Consider the following 27,315-nt stretch of genomic DNA (forward strand, 5'->3'; position numbering starts at 1 on the left):
TTTCATCAGCAAATACTTAAAAGAGAACGATTTCCTTTTGATTTTTCAGAAGTAGGATGTTCTTGCTTACTTTATTTCAAGTATGCTATTATCACTTTGAAACAAAGTGGTATGTGGAAATCAATTTGATCTGCACTGAAATGGTTTCCAAAGTGTTTTCATTAGATCTGAAATATTCAATCAAAATGATAACTCGATAATTATGTCACCTTGATTTTTGTGCTACCCACACCCCGTTTACACACACACTAAAGTAACCGTTCAGGTAAGGTTTCACAACGCGATATGTAGTGTAGTATAGAAACGATGAACTTCCACATTCCTATTTTAAAGTTTATGTATGTTTTGAAAAATGAGCGCAACGCAGTAGAGACCGTATGTTGTACACTGTGAAAAAAAATGCGTGTATTGCGCGCGGCAATTAAATGGCTTGCGTCAAAATTCATCAAATGAAATCATAGCTGTCTGTTTGCTGTATACTGTAATTACGTTACATGAATTTTGTGATTATAACTATAAATGTTTAGTACAGAGAATTTATGAGAGACAAACACAGAGACATACATACAGACAGACAGAAAGACACGGAGGTGACAATAGGATGGAATATACTGTTTTTTGCTATACAATCATATGGGATGTACCACGTAATAATGCTCACCAAACGTTAAGCAGTGGAAATTGGACGCAATAATTGTGAAGTTGACCCCTTCCTTTGTCTTCGTGGAGCCAATCTATTAACATCTGTGCAATATATATAGCTATATATAGATATATACATATATATATATATATATATATATATATATATATATATATACATATATATATATATATATATACATACACACACACACACACACACACACACACACTCTGAGGGAAGGTTTGGAGAGAGGTATGGATAGAATTATGAATAAGGAGAATGAAAGAGATAAGAGGCTGGATTTAGCTATGTTGAAAGGATAAATGGAGACGGTTAATGAGGAAGAAAATAATACAAAGAGGAAAATGAAAGCAGAAAAAATAGCATGGTCCCCCTAGAGTGTGGAAATTATGAAGGCGAGTGGAGAGAAGGGAGTTGCTGTGTTGATGGAGCTCTCTCATGGCAAGGTGTGTTTGGAGGGAAGAGGAATGCCTGATGAGCAGGGGCGGCGCTACTCATTGTGAGTAGGCCGACTTTATGAGAACAGGGACGTCCATCCGTTTTCATGATGGAGACGGGGGGGGGGGGGCATTTTGCTTGCACTTGTCTACCAAAATCGGCTGATAAGTCCCCCCCCCAAAAAAAAAAAAAAAAAAAAAAATGTCTTCACATTTATTTAGTTGCTGCCACTTAACTCCCATGGTTGACAAGCAAAATAATGATAATAATGATAATGACGATGATGATATGATAATAATGATAGTAGTAGTAGTAGTAGTAGTAGTAATAATAATGATAATAATAATAATAATAATAATAATAATAATAATAATATTAATAATAATAATAATAACAATAACAATAATGATATAATAAAATAAAAAAAATTCTAAACAGTAATTCAGAATGAGATCATTTTGCTCTAGGTACTTCTAATAATAAGGGTGTCTCCTCAAAAATGAAAGGACGGGCTTATCGAAGTTGTGTAAAATCTTCAATGTTGTATGGAGTACGGAATAATGACAATTTTTGAGGAAGTCTGAGAGCAATGGTTGGAGCGGCGATGTGTGGGTGTGAAACTAATGGATAGAAAGAGGACTAAGGGCATGATATAGAGATGATTGGGTTGAATGAATCTGTGGAACAGCTGGCAAGAATGGTCAATGGAGTGCGGTGGTGTGGGCATGATTGTGTTGAGGAATTAGGATGAGGATGTCAGTCCTGAGAAAAGTGCTCGAGTTTAAAGTAAATTGGACACGAAAGTGGGAACGACCGAAAAAGATTCTAATGAGAAAGACGGAGAAGGAGATAGGGAAGGTTTGAGAAAAAAAGGACGCCCCAAGTTGGGCGAAGCGGCGAGTAGTATTTAATATATATATATATATATATATATATATATATATATATATATATATATATACGCACTCCCACTTTTGTATTTGTTTGATTGTTTGTGCTCGTGATTGCGTGTGTTTGTTCCTTATTTGGTTACAAGTGCAATTTTTCTGCAAAGTGGTACAATTGGAAATTGATCCCTCCCGTGCATATTATGATAACTCTCCCACATTATACACACTACAACATGGCACCCCAGGGAATCGTCATACCCAGGGGTACCGCGTTGTATGGCGTAATTTTGTGTTCGAAAGATGTATTTTATGCACTGCGATCATATACTGATACTCATTTACTCATTTACTACGATCACTGCTGATATATGCATAACGATCCCATCCCGCCCTCGTGGAGTTTTTACCGTAATTGCAATATTTGAATGATGATGATGATGATGATGATGATGGTAATAATAATGATAATAATAATAATAATAATAATAATAATAATAATAATAATAATAATAATAATAATAATAATAATAATAATAATAATGATAATAATAATATTATTATTATTATCATTATTATTATTATTATTATTATTATTATTATTATTATTATCATTATCATCATTATCATTATCACTATCATTATTATTATTATTATCATCATCATCATCATAATTGGATTACAAAACTTTCTAATGCTTTGCAAATATCTTATTACAATTTTAAACAGTAATTCAGAATGAGATCATAACTTTGCTCGAGGTACTTCTCTGGATTGGAATGCACATTGTGGTATACTGCTGCCTGTGTGTGACACTGAGATCAGTGGCGGAAATGTGTGTTATGCAATAGTTAGATTGATGCTGCTGGATTGCTGAAATCATTGTAGCAACAAACTTTTCAACCATATAATTATGCATAAAGAACCTAAAATTGTTTTTTTTTTACCCAATTTTGGGTAGGTGTATAAAAACCATATTAGGGTATACACAGCGCTGAAAAAATAACAAAATGGTGGATTCCTATATTTTACTATATTTTTTTTTATAAGTTTGTTTTTATTCAAACAAATCAGAAAGATTACAATTTACAACAGATTTGCACAATTCAAAAATAATCAAGAGCAAATCAAAAATCATTACAATAGATTGGACAGACAAAAAAAAAACACAACTAAGTGGCGAATTTACATATAAGTTAATCTTATTTTTGCGACAAAGGCGAGGTCCCATGCTCAGTGATAAAATGTGACTTACTACTCGCGGAGACCAAGCCGGAACTGTTGATGCTGACTGTATATTATGAGTATATTTCTTATATATCTATACCCCTGGGTACCAAAAACTGCATCATCTGCCTCAGTGACTATTTGTTATACACTCAACGTTTTCCAATGGCTTTGATACATATAAGGGGAATGGCTTTGATACAAAGTTTTCAAATTTGATACAAAGTTTTCAAATTGCGAGGGAGATTTCGCATTTTCAGAATTGAATTTCAACGATGTATTGTTGCACAATGCATTTCGGGAATTATGGGGAGGGGGGGGGACAAAATGAAATGTTTGCCTCCCCCCCCCCCCCCCCCCTTGGCCCTGCATGCGCAAGAGCTTTTGCATTTGTAGATGACGAACTTTGGAAACTGTCAATTCCAAAAATCTGGTGCACACTTTTGATGAAACATTCAGAAATTTGTCAGTGTAAAAGGGAAGGGCCTACTAAGTCCATGGGAAAATGACCCAACTTGGGAGGGTGTAGGAGGGCTACCCCCCCCCCCCCCCCCCGGCCCCGGCTCTCTCATTGCGAGAGAGATTTTGCGTTATCAGAATTGAAATTCAGCAATCTGGTGCACCGTTCAGTGAAATATTTGGACCGTTATCTATCAAAGAGCAAGAAAATCTTCACATTTCCGGAATTATTGGGGGATATGTTTGCCCCCCCCCCCCCCCGCCCCCTCCTATCGACGCCCCTGGAATCATGCATACAACATGCTTGCACTACCATATTGCACAGCAATTCATCGAGCTCGAGAATTTCGAGGTACACTGTACTAGTACATTATGGTACCCATGGTACTTGAAGGTAAGCGTGAGTATATCTGTAACGAGCGAATAAACAACAAAAACAACAAGGAGGGTTTTTAGGCGTCGGAGTTACCAGGTGACCTCTTCACGGACATCTTCATCTAGCAAAGTCTTAGATTTCTATAAATGTGTGAGTATGACGTAGTTCCATTCACGGTTATTGCTAAACGTCTGTATTTACCTTTATTTAAAAGGCAAACTTACTATAAATGACGTGTTAATGATGTGTGTCATCGCACTAAAGTTGAGTTGCCAGTGCTGTATATCGATGAAGAACGACACAGAACCTATACTTTAGTCCCATTCTATAACATTTGTGTATGCTTTGTGTCACAAACTCTGTAGGCCCTATTGCCTACACCTCTACATGCAGTGGCTCAGTGCTACATAACAATTAACATACAGTGCAGTGACTGCTTAGCTTAGTAAATGCAATGTCCGGAAGATTAGAATTTGAAACAGTCAGAAGGGAAAAAGACAAACACATACAAATGAAGTGTGCTCGCGTGCGAGTATACTCTCAGCCTCATTCCTCAGGAGGTTCTCCACAGTATAGTGAGGTGCCCGCACCTCGTCAGGGGCCCGAATACCGTCACCCCGCTTAAAATTGTTTTGAGCTCACTAAACAAAATTGTATGCCCGGGACTGTGTTCTGTACGCTTGAAACTTGGCAGGGCTACCACAATCAAGCAAATTGTGGTGAAAACCGAACAGTTTTTTGCGAAAATCTGAAAATTTCATAGGGCTATATAGGAATAAGTGTTATAAGTAACCCACACGCATCTTTTACGTGTATGTCTATGGGAACATCACTGTCACCCGCACACGTCTTTTACGTGCTAAGTCTATGGGAGAGCGGGTGACGAGTTGCGGGCCCCTTCCTTAGCGCGCAACTTTTTCGCATCGTTCGCGTTTGACGACGATAGCTGCAAATTTTCAATATCGATCAGTGAACTTGTGATTCCATTGGAATTTTCAGCATTTTTCCTGTATGTGAGTTGGATTTCAAAGAATTTCAGTGGCGAAATGTGATTCAAATATGGGCAAACATTAACTATGACGAGGTGCGGGTCACCCAAGTGTATAGAGTAAAATATCCCGTTTGCAGCAGTTTAAGCATTGTTAAGAGTTTTTCCAACTTGTAAACAAATCAGGCAAATTATTTTCAACCATTTCATATATCATAGACAAGATTATTCATTAACGCAATTGTTTTCATGAAAGAAATTTAACATTGACCAACGCAGTTTTCATGATTTACCATGGCAAAACCCGGCACAATTTTTGCCGATAAGGGCGATATGCGACGTAGTATTTCTGCTTGCGGCACGATGTACAATCCCTATGCAATACGCGCATGCTCCGCGATCTTTAGCTGAACGCCTTCACATGTCTCGCGAACATTGCGTAAGCCCCAATTCCCATTGCGAAAGCACGTGAAAATAGCGTGCGCACATGCATTGGCCGCAAACAAGATCGCACTTCTGGCGGTGTTGTTGATGTCTTTCTCGTGTTTTTCTCATTTTTTTCGATGGTAACATCCACTTTCTGAAAAAAAATGGCGGCCCACATCGGCTCGCGAAAATTCTATTTTACGTGAGGATATGTTTTCAAAATCCATGAACATCGAGAAAACGAAAAAAAAATCCAGTTTCTTGGACCATTGTTTCTTAACTGTTATGTTAAGAAGTACCAAAAATTTCATTTTGGATGCGATATGTTGTCATTTAGGTGAGAAAATTTCACTTTCGTCAGAGATCGTGCCCATTTTATCGGTTGGTTTTTGTTGATTGCTAGTGTGTTCAGGGGCGGATCCAGGAATTTCGTAAAGAGGGGGCGTGTTTACAAAAATAAAGGGGGGGCGCACGCACCCCTCCCCCCATTTTTTTCTTTTTATTTCTTTTGTTTCAACAAAAAATAAAGGGGGGGCGTGCGCCGGTTGTGGTCCTCCCTGGATCCGCCCCTGGTGTTAGTATATGTGTAGTGTGCATGTAACAGTGCAATGCTGTGTTTAGCTGTACATGTATATTACCGTGTATGTTGTACCTGCCGCGAACGGCTGCACGGCCGCTTACTGACGCAGTTACTCTAGGTAACCTACAGGAAGAAGAAGAAGAATCCGTCTTCAAGTTCAAGTTCAGCCTCAGGATCAAGGATTAGAGGGCAAAACTTGCATTGCAGGACAAGTGATGTGCTAACTGCTGCACCAGCGACAGACAGCTGCGCCCCGCGCCGGGGTTAGTGATGTGCTAGACCGATCCTAGCGTAGGAGAGGACCCGGTCTCTACTGTATAGTTGGGTGTCCAGTAGTGCAGTGGCAATACATCAACACCCTAGGCCCTGTTTTTCTATCAATAGAAATTTAAAATATCTCACAATTTGCCAGAAATTTTATTTATTGGTTTAGTTATAGTTGAGATGTGAAATTCAGATTTTAACTTTCTGTGAGATAATCAGGAATCACTTATGAAATATTAAAGAGCATCCAATCTTAAGAGGAATTCAAAGTTTATTTAATGAATATCAGTTTGGAAATGGTTAAGATAGCCCAAAATATTGTAAAACAAAGTGGTCCAAATATGTTGTTCTTTTTTAAAAGTTTATGGAGCTCTCTGCTGGGTGGGCAATTTACTCCAAAATATGTATTTATTTAAATGTTCACTTCAAATTCAATTATAAAACCCAACTACTTCTAATTATTTACAAAAATCTTACTATATTTATTATTATATTTACAAATAGGTAATCACAGAAGGAGAAAGGGGATAGGTTTTTACGAAAAGATGTCTCCTGCCTACTCCTGCCTACACCAAAATGCAGGGTTACGCCATTCCTGTCAGCGGGCGGGTTGAGGACCTGCCTGCCGACGCCAGTGAAGTCTCGGCCTTTCCCAGGGGCAGGAGCCTACAGTCTTATCAGCCTAGGATGTTAGGTTATTATTAGCCTAGTCGGCAGGGACATCGTGGAAGAAGAGGGATGATAGAAGAGTAGCGGAAAGGGTGAAGACAGAACAGAGAAAACAGACAGCTAGGGGGGTGGAGGGTGCTCAGCTCCTCTCGCTTACAAGGGTCAGCCCGTTACCAAGACATGAAAAAAAAAAATAGGTCCAAATAGGAGGTAAATCCCATCTTTCATTACATGTAGGACCACATTGTTTGTGGATATATATGTACACTGTATCTGAGACATTTCAAAACCAATTTTCATCGAATAAACTTTGACTTCTTTCTTAGAATTGAATGCTCTTTCGTATCTCATATTATGAGGTTTCTCATGATCTCACAAAAACGTTGGAAACCTGAAGCCCTGTCTCACCAAAACTATACCATCCCTTTATTAAAGTGGGTTCAATAATTACCAGGCTCATGTACATTGTATTATCCTTCAGAAACACCTTAAGTACATACATTGCACACGCTGTGTATCTGCACAATCTTGGGAAACTGATCGCACACTGAATTGTGAAGTGTTCGATGAATGTATTTATAGCCAAATGCAATGTTTGTTTACAATATGCCTTGTATTTTCTACATGTTTTAGCAGTCTATGTGAAATAATTTGTAATCTTACTATGACAAGAGGTTTGTCATATTTGTAAGCCATCAAATGCCATGCCTGCTAAGGTTCTTGTTTGAGATATTTAGTAGAGATTTTGAATTTGTTAGAATTGTTTGCCCACACAGCTTGAAGAAAATTGTAGACAAAAGAGAAAAACAAAAACCTTGTTCAAAACAATTTCTTGATTCTACACACTGTTGGCTTACTGCATCTCAGTTCGCAATTTGTACACAGAAATGACTCTTGTTTATTTTATTTTTATTTTTTCATAATTTGAAATCATACTTTGTAAAAAGAAAAAACAATTGAAAAATATGGGAGAATTATAATGTACCTCATAGCTTAGTCAAGCATTTAACGTTTCCTCTAAAAGAAAAAGAGAAAATAAAACAAAACAATTCATAAATTACCAAATACAAGAATTCATACTTCAGATTATTTCTTAATGCACATGTCTTCTGTATTCATTCCCCTTGATCTACAAGATATTTTCTTTGTCTGTCTGTCTGTTAGGAGATTGTAAATCATCAAATGAACTAAGTGAGAGTCCAGCATGAGTCAGAAGCCTTATTCAGGAGGTGCAGGTGGTAAGGCATCACAGGCAAAGCGAAATGGGGCATTGTCTTTGACAGAGAAGGACAAGGCAGAGGCAGAATGTCAGGCAGCTTACATGGCTGTGTTCAATGACCCTGCTACTGACATCACATCTAGAGATGGACTTGAGAGAGGTAGGGAAATACACAGGATTACATTGACCTCTCTGTCACCTCACTATTTTATATCTCATGCAGGGTCTTTTCAGTCAGCCATTATCATCACTAGTATTTGTTGTGCTGATCATTATCTTAGTAACTTTGTAAAGTATAGAAGGCACCCCTAGCACTCAACACTGGAATGAGGTCAGAAGGCCCAGTTCTCTGTGCCTGTAGTGACTAGAAAAGCTGATGTTGACGTTACACCAGTTTGTTGTGATTACCTGCAAACTATGTCTAATTCATACTTGTTGAGACAAGTAATGGTAGTATGGTCTGCACATTCTTGAATGTGGCATATTGAGTTAGCCTCATACTGCACTAATTCAAAATGACAATAAATCTTTCACAATAGGCGTTTTCACATCAGCCCGATGTTTTGAAATAGCGCACTATTTTCTGACTTGGGAAATTTTCCCGATAGCAAAATAGCGCGCTATTTGATAATGTGAACACAAATTAACGCGCTAATTGTATCGTTCTGATCGAGAAAATTTCTCGAGTCCAACTCGGGGAAATTTCTGAAATAGCGGGATAGTAGCGCGCTATTTGATAATGTGAAAACAACTCGAGAAATTAGCGCGATGCATCCCATTATGCCTAGCGTGTGTCACCCGATCGATCGAGGCAAACTGCACACAAATCACGAGGAATTTTTGAGAGGTCATACACATTACTTATGCTGTTTGCACATACTCAGTTGTCGAATTAGCTCGACAAAAATTCGGGCTGATTCTCTTCAGGCTGATGTGAATAAGAAATGAAATAGCGCGCTAACTCGCAATCGCGAAAAATTTCTCGAGCTTGGATTTTTATCGGGCTGATGTGAAAACGCCTAATAATGATACATTGATGAAACTAAGTGCATACTGAGGAATTTTTCAAACTTGCTATCAAATGGCCATATGGTTATAGGCCCTACGCATTAATGCGTATCCATGGTACAAATATCATGAGTATGGGATTTTAAAAATTTTTTTTTTTTTACATTTTACCATGCCCTCACACACCATTTGCATATCCCTTGTACATCACCAGCAAAATTTGATGTGTACAAATCATGGAGAGGTTGAGTAATACTGACTGTACGTTTTTACTTCATTTTATTTTATCTCGTGATAGTTCTTCAGCAGGCAGGCAGAAATCCCTCCAAACAGACAATTGATAAGTACTGGACCAAAGACACAAGTAAGTGTGTGGTTTTTTGTTGTTTTTTATCCCCCTTTCATTTTTATTTTATTTCATTGTTTGTTTGTTTGTTTGTTTTGTTTTGTTTTGTTTTTGTGTGTGTGTGTTTTTTTTTTTGGGGGGGGATGATTTTTTATTGTGTGTTTACTCATGAAAAATGCACCTTTGTTTTTTTATGTAGATTATCAAATGTATAGGTAAAAATGTCCTTTTCTGCATTGAATCTCATGCAGGATGTCATGACTTTATTATGTGATTTTATTAACCCAAAAGTGTATTAAGTGTTATCTTTTTCTAAACTCTTATGTATGGAGAATATATCACCTATTTGCAAATTTTCTAAGCACTAAGTCAGGGTTGTACTAAGTGAATAGTGAAAAAACTGAAAAAAATACTGATCAATGCATAAAACTTGTTTCTTATACATGTAACAGTGCTGTTGTTTGTTTTTTTGACAGTTTAAAGGTACTAGCCCACATTTGCAAACCCACGAAAATCAAAACTGCATAAAACAGGTCCAATATGACTTCAAGTACAAGTTATAACAGTAACATACCTCACCTGTCGCTCTTTGTCTATACCATTCGATAAAAGAGAGAAAATCATCGTTTTAAAATCAATTTTCAAACCGGGTCAACCCGACCCAAAATCGAATTACGAGCGCGGGCTATAGCTACGTACATTGTACATGTAACAAGTACGTGGACCGGAGCTAGCGAGCGTTATACGCATGCATACGGATTACGGTGCATTTTCATTTATTTTTATGAAAGTAATGGACTAATTGGAACGAAATTTTGCACAGGTGTTACTGCAATCATACACAAACTCCATGCTAACTATGAGACCAATTGCTGCAGGTTTACAAATGTGGGCTAATACCTTTAAAGCTCACCCGAACCAAATGTTTAAGTTATCTTTTGCAATCATTCATCATCCTACATCCATAGACTTTTTACATTCTCAGTTTCATGAAAACCCATGACGGAGTTTCACCAAACTTGGCTAGTACTTGTAGCACCCTAGGGTAATAAGATCTTTGTTTATCTTAAGTGCACATGGGCACAATGAATTGAGGAGTCTTTAGAGATCTTCATGAGAACCAAAAATGATGGAAGTGAGTAAGTGCCACGATGACTGTAGTTCTAAGTTTGTTACCATGGATCTGGGTTCATCGAACTTAGCAGGTATTATCATTATGTAGATATGTTTGTACCATGGCTGCCACATGGGGGACCACTTGGGTGCCAAGACCAAGTTTGGAGCCAGTTTTCACATTTTGATCTTCTTTTTGAAAAATACATGATCAAATTATTTACAAACTTGTCAGGTGTTATTGCCGTTTTGATAGAATATACAAATGGACACCAGACCCCCTGGAGTCCCCCCAAGTTTCCTATGTTCAGCTTTGTAGGTGAAAGTCTGCAAGAATGAGTGTAAGGTGAACTTGCCATACACAGGTGAGCGCTATACCTACTGGGTCCCTTGTTGTGCAATTTATGACAAGTAACAATCACAGTGATTCACTTTGTGAACAGAAACTTCCATAAATTCATTTGAAGGAGTGTGATGTGTGAAGAGGGCAAAACAGGTTGTGGCAGCTAGTAAGAAGTTGGAAAGATGCAAGCAGCATTAAAGAGAAGGGAAAAATGCCAGTACCTTAGCCAGTGATTAAACAGTATTGCTCAACAAATCAGGTGACTTGTAAGACAAAATAAGGCATAATGAAGGGATGGTATGGCTGAATAAAAGACCATTTTGCTGTTTTGTCAACATGTTGAAACTACCGAAAAATTCCAGGCAAAATTGGATTTAATTTATGCTACAGGTTGATGCTTAAATTTGTGTGCATTAATTTAGTATACTTTATCTGTCCCCTTACTGCAGATAAACTTACTTTTGATGATGTGCTTACTATCGTCAAAGAGCTGAAACCTACTTCAGAGGATGATTTGCTTCATGCATTTCAGAAGATTGATGTGAATGGGGATGGATATATCACGCAAAAAGAACTCAGCAAAGTCCTAACTCAGGTATGGTCCTTTACTTTCAGTTGTCTCTCAGTCATTGTTTTCTTGAGGGTTTTCCTGACATTGGTAGTATAATAATCCTTTACTACTTCATGGACAAATAAGCTAACAAATTTGGTAAAGCTGTCTGAAGTTATTTCAAACTAGTGTACCAATCGTAAGCTCCAAAAATTTGTAACTGTTCTAGGCCGTGGAGGTTTTCCCTTGTTTTCTACCGTCCATTGCTCAGCTCACATCCAATGCTTTCAATTCTAGTGAATTATGGGTGATATGGAACTAATGATGCTGTGATACAAGGTAGCTGTCACATAATCACTTGCCCTATACCACTGTCATTTGTTACCCAACAGAGAGGAGATAAGATGAGTGAAAAAGAAGTGGAAGACATGATAGCAGAAGCTGATATTGATGGAGACAAAAAGCTGAACTACAAAGAGGTGAGATTGGTCAGGCCTCTATACTTCACTTGTTGCAGATTGTGAGGTATCCAAAGTAAAGATATTCATGTCTGCAGCCTGCAGGCAGGAATTGAGAATAACAAAAAATTTCAACAAACCATAATGATCAAGGGATGTTATGTCTTTGTTATACAGAAAATCACAGGGATAAGCTCTAAGCTCAATGTATCCAGAATTGTAAATTTTTAGTTGAACCGTTTTCTTCATTGCTGACTGATTCGAGGAAAGCAAGGTTGACCGTATGGATTGCAAGGCCGAGAAATTTATGAATTCCTCTCTTGTCACCTGTGTTTCCAAACACAGCAGGAATGCATTCATTGGTTTGTTTTTATATAACTTGAGCACACTGCACCTATACATCTTGCTTCTGCAGTGTAGTTTGATAACGTCCCATGGATTTCCAAACCCTTGTAGTTCTGCAAGCTGGTGATGTCAACAACCAGTAAATGCCAGGAGAGCAGTCTGAAGAGGTTGGAACGGAGGGAGAGAAGGCAGCGTAGGGCTCAGAGGACTGCTGATGCTACATCAAAAAGTGCTAAAGGTATCAGCTACATTACTGTGAATGGACTGAAGTGGAGAAACACTTTGGAGTTTTGCTGCTGTGATTGTGATGGTGCTCAGGCTATCGTAAAAGTTGTCCATCAAAGGTTTAAATGGGAGAAATAGACAAGGGAGACTTTAGTTATTCACATATGAAATGCTCATGTGACCTGTCACCATTAAAGTTTCAGAAGTTTTGCTCAAACACAAAAGTTTGATAGTTTAACTACCTTACTGTCCCAAAGGACAAGTCTAATGATGTTTTAAAATGCAAAACTTCATGGTCTTATCATGCATGTTATAGTGCTAACCGTCAACCACTTTAGCAGAACAGCACTGAAATGCAAGAAAATTAAAAAGTAACAAACCTTCTACATGTTACCTTCACTGCTTAAAGGGACTGCACAGTACTGGTTGAGGTGGGAATTCATGTTTTGAACATTCCTAAGTGAGATAATGAAAAGCCTCTTATGAAATATGAAAGAGCATGTAATTTTAAGAAGGATTCAATGTTTATTTGATGAAAATTGGTTTTCAAATGGCTGAGATATCCAAAAAAGTGCTAATAATAAAAGGCGACATGCCACAACTTTATTAGGATCTCTTTGTTTCACCTTGTTTTTGGATATCTCAGCCAGTTCAATACCGATTTTCATCGAATAAACTTTTGATACCCCTTAAAACTGCATGCTCTTTGACATCTCATTGAGTGGTTTCTGAATATCTCGCAAAACGTTAAAAGCTAACTCCTCACCTCAACCAGAACTGTACACACCCTTTAATCGAAACCCAAACAGCTTTATTTGGACTTATTTTGGTCGAAACACTTCTGTTTTACCTCATTGATGTTTAAAAATGATAACAAAATGCTGAGAAATAATCACAAGGATTTCATTTCCTTACCAGGACATTTACTTTCAACCAATCCTGTATAAATGTTGCTAATTATAGTCCAAACATTTGTACAACATAGTTTTTATGGACTAGGCGCTAATTAAAGCTGTATTGTGCTGGAAGTCATTTCAAGCACTGTCAGTGTCTACTCATGCAGGAACTTAACTCAGTGTGATTATGGAGAGTGACTTTCTCTATGTGTAGTCCATACTTTCCCTTTATGTGCATCCATATATGTAGTATGTGTTTGTGGTCATGTGTCTGTGTGTGTGTGACAGTGAGAGAAAAGAGAAGGGGTGATCAGACAAAAAAAATGAATAAATGTTTCAGCATACATGTTCACTGAAATGGTGTAACAAAAACAAAGTTGGCTGCACTGCCTAAATTGAATTCTCAGCATTGACAGGGTCATAACCATTGTAATTTGAATGTTTTGCGAGCTCTGTAGAGGATCATTGTGCAGAAGAAAATGAATATGAAAGGTTTGTTCCGCTGGTGAATTTGTCGAAATTCTCATTCTTCTCTGCTTTTTTTATGTATAACGATTTCATGTCCCTGAGTGTATACATCTTGCCGTGGGTATTAAGGGGTAAAATAACTCTCCATGGTTTTGTGCAATGCCCACATATTGGCTTTCATGTAGAGTGATGTGTTCATGCCAATATCAGCCACAGTTTATGCATGGGCCTAGCTTGATGTGGAAAGAGGGCTTGTCTCCTTACCTCTCCCAATGAATTAATTAGGGACCACAGTACGTAGATGTTTTCAATGGTTCCATGACATTTGCTCCTGTAGTAATTGCTCCCTTGAAATATCTGCATGCGAAGCCAAACATAAATTCTACCCACAAACATAACCCTAACCCTAATCCTACAATATTGTAGTCCTCACATTAAACTACATATCCAAAACCCTATCACAACCCTAACCCTAAGTCCTTGGAGAAAATAAGGCCCGAGCAATTGTCCCAGGAGCAAATGTGGGGTCACCGTTTTCTGTTGACGCATTATATTTTCACATGATCGTTGATTTTAAAGTCTATCTTCTCACCTACTTTGTTACTTTCAACTTCACGTTACATTTTCTTCAAACTGGATTGATCTCGTTACCAGCATTTTTGTCTGTTTTGTGATATGATTTGGAAGCAGAGTGCAATTTATTTATTACATTGTCATTAAAAAGCTTTAAGTTTGGAGAATTTGCTGTTACATGTACATTGTACCATAATCAGGAACTTGATCAGGCATTTGCTGCAACTGGTTACTGGTATATAAGTCTAGTGTCTGTATGTTTCAACCTGGTCTGATATGATTTAAGGCACACGGGAGATTACATTGGTACAGTAGGAGACATAAACACTGATTTTATGCTCGTGTGACTTTACAATGGCTTTAAAGTTTCTGTATTGGTAAAATTCAAAACCAATAACATACCTGTGACTGCCATAATACGGCATGCTCTGTTGAGTAGACAGATGGTTCAGGACTGTACATACACATGTATATGTTATCAATCTTTCAGATAAAGATAAAGGAAGTGACAAAAGAAGGGACCCTTCTTCCTCATCATCCTCAACTTCTTCTAAGAGTGCAAAGAAGAAGGAAGAGATAGGCGTGGTCATGACCTTTCCACCAATCAGCAAGCAGCAGCCATCCCATCGAGAGCCCACCAACCTCAAGGACTGGTATCACTCCCATAGTAAAGGTTGCTTCCACTTTGATGATGAGCAGAAACTCATTGCCCACCAGTACATCATTGATGTTGCCGTGACAACCAAACTGTGGTTAACAGTAAGACCAATCACAGTGGGGGTTATAAATGGTGAGATATCTATTTTTTTTTCCATTTTCATCTCAGAAGAGTTAAAACAAGTGCTTGTAAACATTGAAATCACTATTACGATGTACACATGTGGAGTTTGATATTTTAAGAAAAGGAGTGTTACTCAGTAATACATATCCGTGCCAAAATTCTACGAAGATATTAGAAAAAAATAAAAACAGGTGTTTCCTAATTTGAAACATCTGAAGGTCTGGCATATCGGGAAAAAAGAAAAGAAAAATTATTCATTCTACACAGCTTTGATGCTTCACTGTTGTATTCCAGTAAATAACCATCTACAGAAATTAATTCTGTTGTGTTTCTAACGATTTCAATTTAAGGCAAGTTTCTATTTAAGTAATCAAAATCGTAAAGGCCTTTGTATAAGTGTACACAGTCTGGTATATTGTTCGAGTCTTTGCTACAATTTTCCACAATGTTGAGAACAAGAGAATACACCTGTTTTTCTGTATTGTCCCCATCCAGCTTCAAAGCAGGAACCGAAAACAGACATCAATGTCTTCATCATGAGACAAGGAGACAATGGACTCCTAGGAGAACTAGTGGCCTTCACAAATGTCAAAAACAAAGAGGTCAGTGAAGAGTAACTCTGATTGGAAACCATTGGAGCCTTTTCTCTGATTTGCTCTGTGGTGAATTACATACAATGTAGATGGATTATGTTTGCTTCTTGGAGCACTGTGTTATATGTATTTCAGTTGCATTGTTACTTGTCTTCAAAGTACCTAAGCAGTTGCATTGTCCCACTTGTTTCCCGATAGAGCTTGCACTAGTCTCTTTTACATGGCAAAAGTTGAATGTAAAGAAACTAAAACTATGCTGAAAGTTTTTGCTTGTGTAAGAATCAAAGTTACTGAAATCTTTGTCATGACGTTATAGTTAACGTGAATTAGTTAGGCATTATTACAGTTGTCCCAGTTGAAATTAATGCATAAAAGGGAGATCCCGCTAATGAAGAGAATTCCATAAAGTACGAGTTAACACTTTTTTTTGTGTGTGTAAACATGCTGATACAGACTTGTTCATTCAGTCTTTTGATTTATTGTCCTTAACCCTAAAAGGGCCGGGGGGGGGGCGGAATCCGCCCCCCCCCCTCGACGTTTCGCGCTATAATTCTGTTACGCGAGAAGGCCTCGTTGCGAGGCTTCTTGACTTTGTTTGTTCAAGTCTCGCGCAACTTTTGAGACCAAATTTGCGACGTCCGCGCGTACTTTTGCGAAGCCACGCCCATTTTTGTAACGGAATGTCGCCCCAAAACGGGCACAATTTTGTGATTTTGTGTACATTTCCTATGGAAAACAGTGCTCTGTCGTGAAAGTCATAAAAACCTGATTATTTTTACAATTAATCACTTTCATTGATTAGTTTTGTGCTAATTATGGTAGAAAAGTGGTCAGTGACAATTTCCAATGAAAAAACAAAGAAAAAACAAAGAAATACATAAGAAATTCTGAAAACAATAAAATACATAAGAATTGAAATGAATTTTGGAAGTTTTTGTGATGTACAATTGTTGAATATGCTGCAACAGATTTACAGACCAAAAATTAGACTCTCAATGCTTTTAATGTAGCAAAAAAAGCTGCTGAAAACTGCTTATCCAATAAGGGCGAGCCAATGGAGTAAAATGGAGTCAAAAGGGGCCTGAGCTTTCGATCCTAGCAGAATCTTCGTCAGAGGCAAAATGACAAACATGCATGTTTGTCATTTTGCCTCTCAATGCTTTTAATTAGGCTAAAATATGATCTTGAGCTTAATTTGCATAATTAATTAATTAGAATTAGAAATTGATCGTTTCAAAAAATCTTATGACACAATCTTGTAGATTATGACGCAGGTCTCACGCATGCAAAATTTCATCGCGATCGCGCCACCGATGGCCGAGATCTCGGGGGGGCGGAATCCATCCCCCCCCGGCCTGAGCATAGCCAAAAAAGCCCGGCTCCTTTAGGGTTAAAGTAAAAAAGAAAACTAATGTCATGCATGTATTCTAATAGAGTACTAAACTGGTTTTATTTCATCAAAATGGTACTTATACTGTAGAGTCTTCTCTCATTTGGCAAACAAACAGAAGTACTGCATCCAGTGTGAGCTGCAGGCAGGCCATTACCGACTCATCCCCATGACAACAGGATGTCACCTCAAGGTGAGAACCAGATCAGTCAAGGAGAAGGTCAAGCTGGTGGAACCAAAGGGTGAAGATGAGTGCACACTGACCAAGGAATTTAAGTAAGTATGCAGTGCTTTAAGATTGGGCACTAAGGAGACATTACGGAGGGAGTGTCAAAGTTGTGTGTATGACTGTCTGGATATTGGGTTGATATTCATTACCTTTAAAAGCAGCATGTCTGCAGGGTTTCACTATGTGACTGCAGCTCCTTTTCACAGTGTCATTCTTACAGGAGTAGACCACCTTGGCTCATCATGAATTCACATAATTCTACCATAACACAAGACAGGAGAATCACCTCAGTGGCCAAATCAGACTTCATTCATTCCCAATTCCTTTGAACTTACAGAAAAATATCATTATGTCTCTTCCTTATCATTTTAATGTATGCTTACCACAACTGTTTTCTTGGTAATGATGAGGATTTGTAACACTTGTAGTATTCTCTTGAAAATTACTATCCTGATGATGATAATGATCTACCCTATTTCCTGCACAATTAGGCTTTAATAGGTATCCATACAAATCAAGAAAATGTCAATGCACAAAATGACTTCAAAGCAGATCTATATGACCACAATTGTGTGTAATATCTGGTTTCCCATGTGTTCTGAATTGAAAATTTCAGTTGACAAAAATTTTCTTTGGAGTCAAAAGGAGCCTGTCTGAGCTTTTGATGCGAGCAGAATCTATGTCAAAGGCAAAATGACAAACAGGCAGGGAAAGCACTCACATATAAGGACTACACCAATAAGCACAGTCTGGGGAGGGCTATGGACACAGAACAAAGAAAACAATTTAAGGGATGGGTTTGAAGTCAAGCAGGGCAAGGAGCCCAACAGGTAAAGGGAGGGGGATTAAAGCAGAAAGGTGGACAGACAAAAGGCAGAGGTGGGTGAGTGATGATCCCAAGGATCATTTGGGGGGGGGGGGGGGGGCAACCTGTGAAGGATACAGATGAATAGGGAGGCAACATCAAATAAGATAAGGAACAACAGAGGGATAAAGAATAGGGAAAGAGTGAAATAACAACAGCATGAATGATGGGGTGAGGGGCTGAACAAGCAGTGTGCCCTAACCTGGTGTACAATAAAGATGCAACAAAATGAAAGTGAGAGTCAACCAACAAAAGCAAGTTACTACATGATAATGAAATTTAAAGTTTCCTTTCAAAGTTCTCTTTTGCTCATGGTTTTTACTACATTTCTCATCAGGAGCACTCTCAATGACATCTTTGAAATGGTGGACTTAGATGGCAATGGCCTCCTGAGCCGAAATGAGTTTAACCTCTTCCAGCTGCGGACTAGCGGAGAGGCTGTGGATGATGATGCTTGGGAAGTCGTGGAGGAGAATTTTGAACTCAAGAAAGGAGAACTCACAAGGAAAGGTGTGTGAGGGAGTAAGATTTCATCAAATGTGACCCGCTACAACAAAAGGATCTGAAAGTCGGGGGAAGACAATTTTCTGAAAATGGCATGACATTATTCCTTTACTCGTCTACTTTAATTTCATATATAGCACAACTCATAAAATTACTCGGTTGCGGAGATATTAACCCGTTGAGGACGGACTGATTTTGCTACAACACGCATTTCCCATAGACACCTGCCCGAGTATACTCGGGACTCGTCCTCAATGGGTTAATGATTTTATTAGCGCATGTCAAGTGGTTGAGGAAATCAGAGTTTCGAGAAAAACGCCTTCAAAGTTTTCCTTCAGACGCTATCATGATCAAGGGGAGGCGAGACAGGATTCACCGCTTGACAATAGAAGGTATGCTCCTAGCGACCTCCGCAATGTTCATTCAAGCTTAGCGTCAGCGTTCTACGCACGACCAATCAGTAGTCAGGATGCCACGCACTGACCAATAAGATCACTCCCTCGTTGCTAGGGGCGGAGTCTAGCTGCGGCGCTAAATCCAAATCTTCGGACAAGCTTCTCTTACGTTAAAGTCAGAAAATCATGGCCTAGAAAAACGCCGATTTCTCGCCTTTTCTTTGATCATTTAGCTTCAAAATTTCGGCAGATGATAGACAAAACATTAGACTACAATATTCCAAAAACTGAAATCCCATTGTTTTGACCAATTTTGGTGATGCGACTTCAAACTCTATTTTCTTGGCTGAGCCATCAGCGACTTTAGGATCCTTTTGTTGTAGCGGGTCACAAATTATCTTCTACCTGTACACCTTGTTCATGCAATTTTCTTTCAAAGTCACAAGAAATGTCCTTGCAGTTAGTGAAGTCCTGAACATGACTCGGCTGTGCATGTCACATTATCAATATTTCTTTGCGTGTATAGCTTTCAGAGGACTTAGGTGAAGGGGGCTGTGATTGTTGAGAACGTAATCTTCAACCCCTACATGACCAATCCATACAGGAGAAGTAGGTAAAAGGAGGAGGAGGGGGAGGAGGAGGATAACCTAGACCTACCTGTGAGTGTAAATGGTTGAAGGGAAATGTGGAATGTATTATGATTGCATTTAAGACCATTCAGCACTAATGTCTGCTTTGCACTACCTGCCAATGGGTATGGCACAGCATGTTAAAGGCAGGGTTTTCTTTTGTCTTTGCCAACAGGGTTCATGGACCTCAATCAAATGGAAGCCACAGATGGTTTCACAGAGAATGGAGAGGTTGATGACCTCTGGGTCACACTCTCATCAATGGGATTTGCTGAGGATTTGGTGCTTGATGAGGTGGGTGTAAAATAGTGTGGAACCTGTAAAAAAATATAAAGACATTAGGAACTGTATGGGGTGAATTGACTTCATCACATTTCTGCATTTTCCATGCAAATAAACTAAAACATAACTGTTTAAAATTTGTGTGGATGTATTGAATTTCTTTGACCTTGGAACTGTGAAAGCAACACAACTTTTTTATGCCTCCGCCACGAAGTGGTGCCGGAGGCATTATGTTTTCGGGTTGTCCGTCCGTCCGTCCGTCCGTACGTCCGTACGTCCGTACGTCCGTCCGCTTTCGTTTACACGATAACTTGAGTAATATTTCCTGGAATTTTACCAAACTTGGTCCAAGTATGAAGTATGATGGGGCAATTATTTGATTAGATTTTGGGTGAAATCGGCTGAAGGTCAAAGGTCAAAGGTCAAGGTCAAATCATGAAATTGTATCCGTTTACGTGATAACTCAAGACTGGATGGAGCAAATTTCACCAAACTTTGTTGAAGGATGATGTATGATGGGACAATTACTTGATTAGTTTTTCAGTGAAATCGGACAGAGGTCAAAGGTCAAAGATCAAGGTCAAATCCTAAAATTTATCTGTTTACGTGATAACTCAAAACTGGATGAAGCAGCTTTCACCAAACTTGGTCCAAGGATGATGTATGATGGGACAATTAGTTGAGTAGATTTTAGTGACATTGGCAAGAGGTCAAAGGTCAAAAGGTCAAGGTCAAATGCTACAAATGTTGCAATTTCCCCCATATCTATGCAATGCCCGAAGGTATTTTCTTGAAACTTGGTGTGGACATGTACTACTGCGTAAAGATTCTCCAGAGAGAGTTTCATGTCATAAGGTCAAAGGTTAGGTGAAAATGTTGCAATATTACTTTTCTCTCAAATGCTTCAATGTATCTTCGTGGAACTTGGTACATATGCATGTACTGTCTGGCAGGGATTATCTAGGGAATTTAGGGGTCATGGGTCAATAGTCAGGGGGTCAAAGGTCAAGGTCAACTCCTCAAAATTTTACTATTTCCCTCATATACTAGTATATGCAATGCTTGCATTATTAGTTTCAAAACTTAATACATGCATTACCTAATGGAGATTCTCCGGGAAATTTCCAGCCAGAAGGTCAAAGGTTAAGGGTCAAAGGCCAGGTTTCAATGCCCCCCCCCCCAAAAAAAAAAAAAAAAAAAAAAATCTATTTTGTACCGTCATCACACTCTTTCTTTGTACCTTGGAAATTACTCATTGCATGAACTTTCCCAAAATTCCCCAAATATGTGTACCTGCACTCTTAGAAAATTATAGCAAACCCAGTTCAAGACATTTCTGACAAACCTGTCATTTCAATATTTTGCCAGTTATGTGAAACTGTCATGGATCACACATTGTGAAGACATTGTACTATACGCCTATTGGGAGAATCATGCATTATGGCGGAGGCATCAGTCGCCATAGCGACATTTCTAGTTAAATATAAAGAGCATAGTGACAAAGAAAGTGCTTATTTCTAGAAATTTGAAATCAACAGCATCATACATACAATAATTATTCAAAAGGCATCAAGGGTTCTCTGCTCATGATGTGGTGGTTACTGGAGTAAAGACAGCTATATTGAGGAATTTATGGAAAAAAAACTACCATTCTAACGTTAAGTGGTCAATGTTCCTTTGATTTCCTTTTCTTCATTTATTTCATGTATTACAAGCTCTGTATGGTGACAAAAATGTTTCCTAAAAAGTAGGAGACTTTGCTAGCCTCTGTTACCTGTAAAAATGGTATGTGTGCACAGTATGTATGCAGGTCTTTTGTTTTCTTGCCTCCTTTGTGTATTTATCTAATATTATTTTGTCATTGATATTTTTCTTCTGTGTGTTTATGTTTCCTGATAGGCATGCCCCTTCCAAGTAGACATCTACACACAGCACTGTCCCTGCCGGATCAGAGCCCAGCCGCTGCAGCGTGGTGGACCCACATTACAAAAGATCATATGTCAGTCTGTAATGAATGCAGCAGGATTTACTAGGGTGAAGAGTGTAGGGGACCTTAGACTACACACATACATGGGTGATGGCAGGGTCACATTTATTGTGGAGAACAAGGTGAGTTCATCTTATGTCCATTTAAAGTATTAAAGTGGAGAGTGACTGTGAACTGATTTCTTTTAACTTTCCAGTGAAACACCAAGTTAGCCTTACAGTGAGAGTAAGTCCTCAATAATGTGCTTCTAAATTGGTTCATCTTGTATTTGCAAGTATATACATGTAGATGGTTAAGATTTAATAACATGTCAAAAAGCAAGACAACCAGATGCCTACCTCTCATTGTACTTCAGAAATACTGCTCATGCATGTTGAGGATTCATCATTCCCGTCCCAAAGCCATAATTGTGTTTTCTCTTAAAGTAGACATTCAAAGAGATCATTAAATTCTGCAATTTAGGCATCAGTAGAAAGCTCAGAAGACATAGAAGGCAATGGAATTTTGTTACCTCGCTTTCGCGTTGCTAGAAAGAAGTAAACGCTCACGAAAAACTGCAGTTTTCTGGAGCCTGATAAGGGCCAATTCGTCAGGAAAGATGCCCGTTTCGCCTGACGTCACGCACTGGATTTGCGGACTCTGCCCGGTGAATGTGTGTACAATGTTAACGGAGGTACAACCTGATTCTTTTGCATTTTATTTCCTTATGTAAAAGTCGAATTGAACGAAATATAACTTTTCATGGTTTAATAGTAATGAAGAAACATTTCTCTCTCGATTTTTTGTAATTCTTACAGATATTTTTGTCAATATTCAGGAATTCAAGCTACTTAGGTAATCTTATTTTTCTTACGTTTGTAATGTTAGCACGTTCAAGTTTCGCTAGTCACATGAGGCGTTTGATTGGAAATCATGAGGATGTCCATGACAGGATTGGTAATCTAAGACATGGTGATGTTGACAATAACAAGCAGACTTACGAAAAATGGCGAAATATCAAAATAGGAGAGAAATTAAAACGAGTATCGAGATAACAACTTGTGCAGCCCAGTCTCGTAGCTCGCGATTGCTCGCATGCAGTATGTACTTGTATTTAATCCGCGGTGAAGTGGCTCTACTGCTCCGATCCGCATTGGTAGCCGCTCGCCGCACCACCATCCTCACTGCCTGCGTGCCTGGCCTGTTACGTGATTAGCGAAGTCATGGAAGTACTTTCATTGGCGTAGGAACAATTGCATAACCACATGTGTTTGTTTACGTTCGCGCCCGATACGATGTACTGTAATACTGTACGACTATACGAGATTCTAACCAGGGAGGTGGGAAGAGGAGTGGAATCTTCGACATCGACAAGGTTCGGTGTTTTCGCAATTGCATCACTGCTTCACCAGTGTGCACACGCTCGTAAAACTTCCGTAAATGACATCTGCTATGATAGCTATCACGCCATTGCGCCTGACTAGTTGCTGACCTCAAACCGGTCAGACCAAGGAGGTACAATACTAGGCTAGCAAGGTCTAATAGCAGGGCGGACATAAGCACTTCCCGATTGCTCGGGCAAGTGAAAATCAAAGTCGTACAAGTGTTCTGAACAAGGAGAAAAATGCTTACCCGAATCGGGCAGGCAAATAATTTTGAAGCCACCTTCTTTCTCCACATTTTCCCTTCAACAAACCCATGAAATCATGCACACGCAAGCCCAAAACTAACAACTGTTTAGCGATGTCACGATTTCAACAACTGTCGAACACTGACATACTTGCAGAAGCCCGGGTATTGCATTGCGATGCCACATCAACGCTCATCGATATCGAACAAAGTTTTTATTCCAATACGATGTATTAGCCTATTTTGGCAGTAGAAAATAGCGGTAGCAGAAAAAACTGCCATTTCTGCTCGCCGTTAGCTGCCTACATGTGAGTTGGGTAGTCACTGGTTGTGCGTGCTCCATGTGGATACCGAGCACAGTGCGCGATTCAAGATAAAAATAACACAGATCAATAACGCGCGGTCAAAAGTGAACACCAAGTTTACCAAGAAACAATAAAAATTCCACGATGGCAAGGTGCCTGACTTGGGGATGGGGGGGGGGGGGGGGGGGGTAGAGGAGAGAGACCATTTGACAAAAAAGAAACCGCGCGTACTGGCGCATTCTTGGCGGTCATGAACAGTCTGGGGCCTGGAGGAATGAACAGGGAAAATGTTTGACAAGTCGAAGACCCAGCCAGGATTACAAACGTAATGATTCTTTATTTCTCTCATTTAATTTGCCTATAATAGGGCTTTCTCTCTCTCTCTCTCTCTTTTTCTCTCTCTCTTTCTCTCTATTTCCTTTTCTATTTCTTGTAAGAATTGTTTGTACTTACCGATAAAGAAAAATGAAATAAATAAACAGTGTTAAACTTGAAATGCCTTATTTTCCTGCTTTAACCCTAACTAGGCCGGGCTATTTAGGTAGATCATAGAGCCGGGGGGGGGGCCTCCCAGGCCCCCCCTCCAGATTTCGGCTGTCGCGACAAAAATTGGCACACACATTGCCTATGATGTAATCTAAAGTACTATGAAGTTAGATTTTTGAAAAATTGTCATTTATGCTAAATTATGCTAATTTATGCATAATGATGCATGAAATCAGACAATTTGGTATAAATCACTAAATAAAGCCCAAAATGGGCACATTTTTTTTTGTGTAATTATTCTTTTTAGTGTCCTAAGCAAATATAAGAGAAAAAAATTGAGCCATCCAAAAAAATTTCTTAAGTATTTTATTGTTTTTTGAATTTCTTATGTATTTCTTTGTTTTTTCGACTTTATGTTTTTCATTGTTTTTTCGATGAAACTTGTCCGCGACATTGTTCTGAACGAGAAAATATGTTATTAGTTGATTTTAATCAATAAAACCCCAAAATAATCATGCTTTTATGAAATTTGACTGTAAGCACAGTTTCCATTGAAATTGTACACGAATTCACGTTTTTGAGCAATTTTTGGTCTGACATGCATGTACATATTTATGCGAAACTTCGGAACCGCGCGCCCGGGCATCGCAAATTTGGTGTCAAAAGATGCGGGAGACTCGATAGAAGAAAGTCATGAAACGTCGCGGCGATAGCTTTTCAAGTTAGCGATACATCGCGCGGAACGTCGAGGGGGGGGGCCTCGGAGGTCCCCCCCCCCGGCCTAGTTAGGGTTAAAATACTTCTCCATTTTGTACATTATTTCTATTCTGAGTTATGAAAAAAAGAGAAAACATGTTGCTGATTGTTACTCTAAAAGTTGTTTATTCCGAAGGTTCGCTAATCTAAAACTTAAGAAATAAGAAATTTAATCTGGGAACAAATTCAATTCATTTTCAGATTAACAAGCCTTTTCCCCATTTTCACATTAACCAAACTACAGAATAATGCTACAAAAAATGTTTGGATTAACAAACCCTCGTATTTTCGGAAGAAAAACATTGGCACAGGGATTTTGCGTGTTTCATATTTGGAATAACGAATTATAGAATACGTACAAATGCATCTCATGTCTTCTTCTTTTTTCATTATTTTAGGAATAATGAATACCGGACAAACAAAAAATTAAAGATGTCATACTACGACATAAACTTATGAGAGAGAGAGAGAGAGAGAGGGGAAGAAAGGTTACTGGTCGTTACTTTAAAAGATCGTCACTCCCGAGGGTTCAATTATCCAAAAACTGGGAAAAAAGGGTTCTTAAATCAAAAAGAGAAGAAGATGAAAATTAAGTTTCGTTATTTCGAAGTCCTGTTCACTCAAAAACATTCCATATTCTGAATGTTCGTTTATCCGAAAACGAAATAAGTAATTTCTTGCGGCGTAATTCAATTTCAGATAAACGAACTTTTCGAACCACAAATCAAATTAAACAAACCATGATTAAATTTGTCGGATTAACAAATATCCGCACATGCAATATCCTTGTTTCGAAATAAATACCATCGGGATAGTGAATCTTATTCTTTTTCGGAATAACGAGCACCACGCAAAGAGACGCGATGCCAAACTAAAATTCAAACCTATTTTTTCTCCTTTTTTTACCACCCGTCTATACACGTTTTCTGAACATTTCCTTATGCCCGACTAAAAAAATAATATTTGCACGTTACTGTGAAAGTTCATTTATCCGAAAATGAAACAAGCTAGCTCGAGAGTCGATACTCTGAAGGTTTGCTAATTCGACAATGAAAAAAGAAAAAAAAATGTTAATCTGAACGTAAGATTAGCTTTGATTTTCTGATGGTTCGTTAATAATAATAATGATAATAATAAAGAGGTTTTGTAAATCCTTTTTTAGATTCATGTCCGGATAAACGCAGCTATGGAATCACAAACATTCTTGCATTTTTTTTTTTTTTTTTTTTGAGGGGGGGGGGGGACGAATCATATTTCATTGTTACACTTGCGATCATCTACATTCATTAGACAGGGCTCGACACTAACTGCGGCCCGGTGGCCTGGGGCCACCAAAAAACGCACGTCGAACCGACAATATTTCAGAAATGAAGATTTTGGTGGCCCGATCGGGCCACCAAAAAAGTTGGATGTTTGCTTTTACTGTTGGAAATGAACAGCGGTAACAATCGGCTCCGTAAGATGCTAAAATAATTGGAAATGAATATCGGTAAGATTCAGCTCCTTATGATGCAAAAATTAATGGCAGATATTTGATTTTGCGTTCGGAAATGAATAAGGATAACATTCGGCTCAGGAAGATGCTAAAAGTAAATGTTGAATGATCCCTTGTAACGTTCGGAAATGAATAACAATGATATTCAACTCCGTACGATGATTAGATAAATGTTGGATGTTTGTTTTTACTTTCGAAAGTAAATAGCAATAACATTCGGCTCCGGAAGATGCTAAAATAAATGTCAGATGATTGCTTTTACGTTCGGAAGTGAATAGCAGTAATATTCTGCTCCATACCATGCTAAAATAACTGTCGGGTGTTTGCTTTAAGATTTCGAAATGAATAACAGTAATGTTTAGCTGCGTTCGATGGTAAAATAGTTATTAATGTTTGATGTTTGCTTTGACGCTTGGAAATGAATAACAATTATAGTGTTCAACTCCGTACGATGATAAAATAAATGCCGGATGATTGCTTTTACA

The 27,315-nt window shown here is 38.5% G+C and overlaps 1 protein-coding gene across 1 annotated transcript in view; it reads left to right on the top strand.

The window, feature by feature from the left end:
- The first annotated feature begins 4,142 nt into the window (after window positions 1-4,142).
- LOC140237365 (EF-hand calcium-binding domain-containing protein 7-like) overlaps window positions 4,143-27,315 on the top strand; it is a 30,378-nt gene continuing 7,205 nt past the window's right edge. The window contains exons 1-12 of the mRNA XM_072317302.1: window positions 4,143-4,204; window positions 8,146-8,360; window positions 9,507-9,572; window positions 11,460-11,605; window positions 11,953-12,039; window positions 12,475-12,592; window positions 15,022-15,315; window positions 15,802-15,908; window positions 17,408-17,565; window positions 18,721-18,893; window positions 20,087-20,205; window positions 22,093-22,302. Coding sequence (XP_072173403.1) covers window positions 8,186-8,360; window positions 9,507-9,572; window positions 11,460-11,605; window positions 11,953-12,039; window positions 12,475-12,592; window positions 15,022-15,315; window positions 15,802-15,908; window positions 17,408-17,565; window positions 18,721-18,893; window positions 20,087-20,205; window positions 22,093-22,302 — 1,653 coding nt within the window. The 5' untranslated portion in view covers window positions 4,143-4,204; window positions 8,146-8,185. The remainder of the gene's footprint in view (window positions 4,205-8,145; window positions 8,361-9,506; window positions 9,573-11,459; window positions 11,606-11,952; window positions 12,040-12,474; window positions 12,593-15,021; window positions 15,316-15,801; window positions 15,909-17,407; window positions 17,566-18,720; window positions 18,894-20,086; window positions 20,206-22,092; window positions 22,303-27,315) is intronic.

The sequence above is a fragment of the Diadema setosum genome, chromosome 13 (assembly GCF_964275005.1).
Source record: "Diadema setosum chromosome 13, eeDiaSeto1, whole genome shotgun sequence".
In the NCBI taxonomy this organism is placed as follows: Eukaryota; Metazoa; Echinodermata; class Echinoidea; order Diadematoida; family Diadematidae; genus Diadema; species Diadema setosum.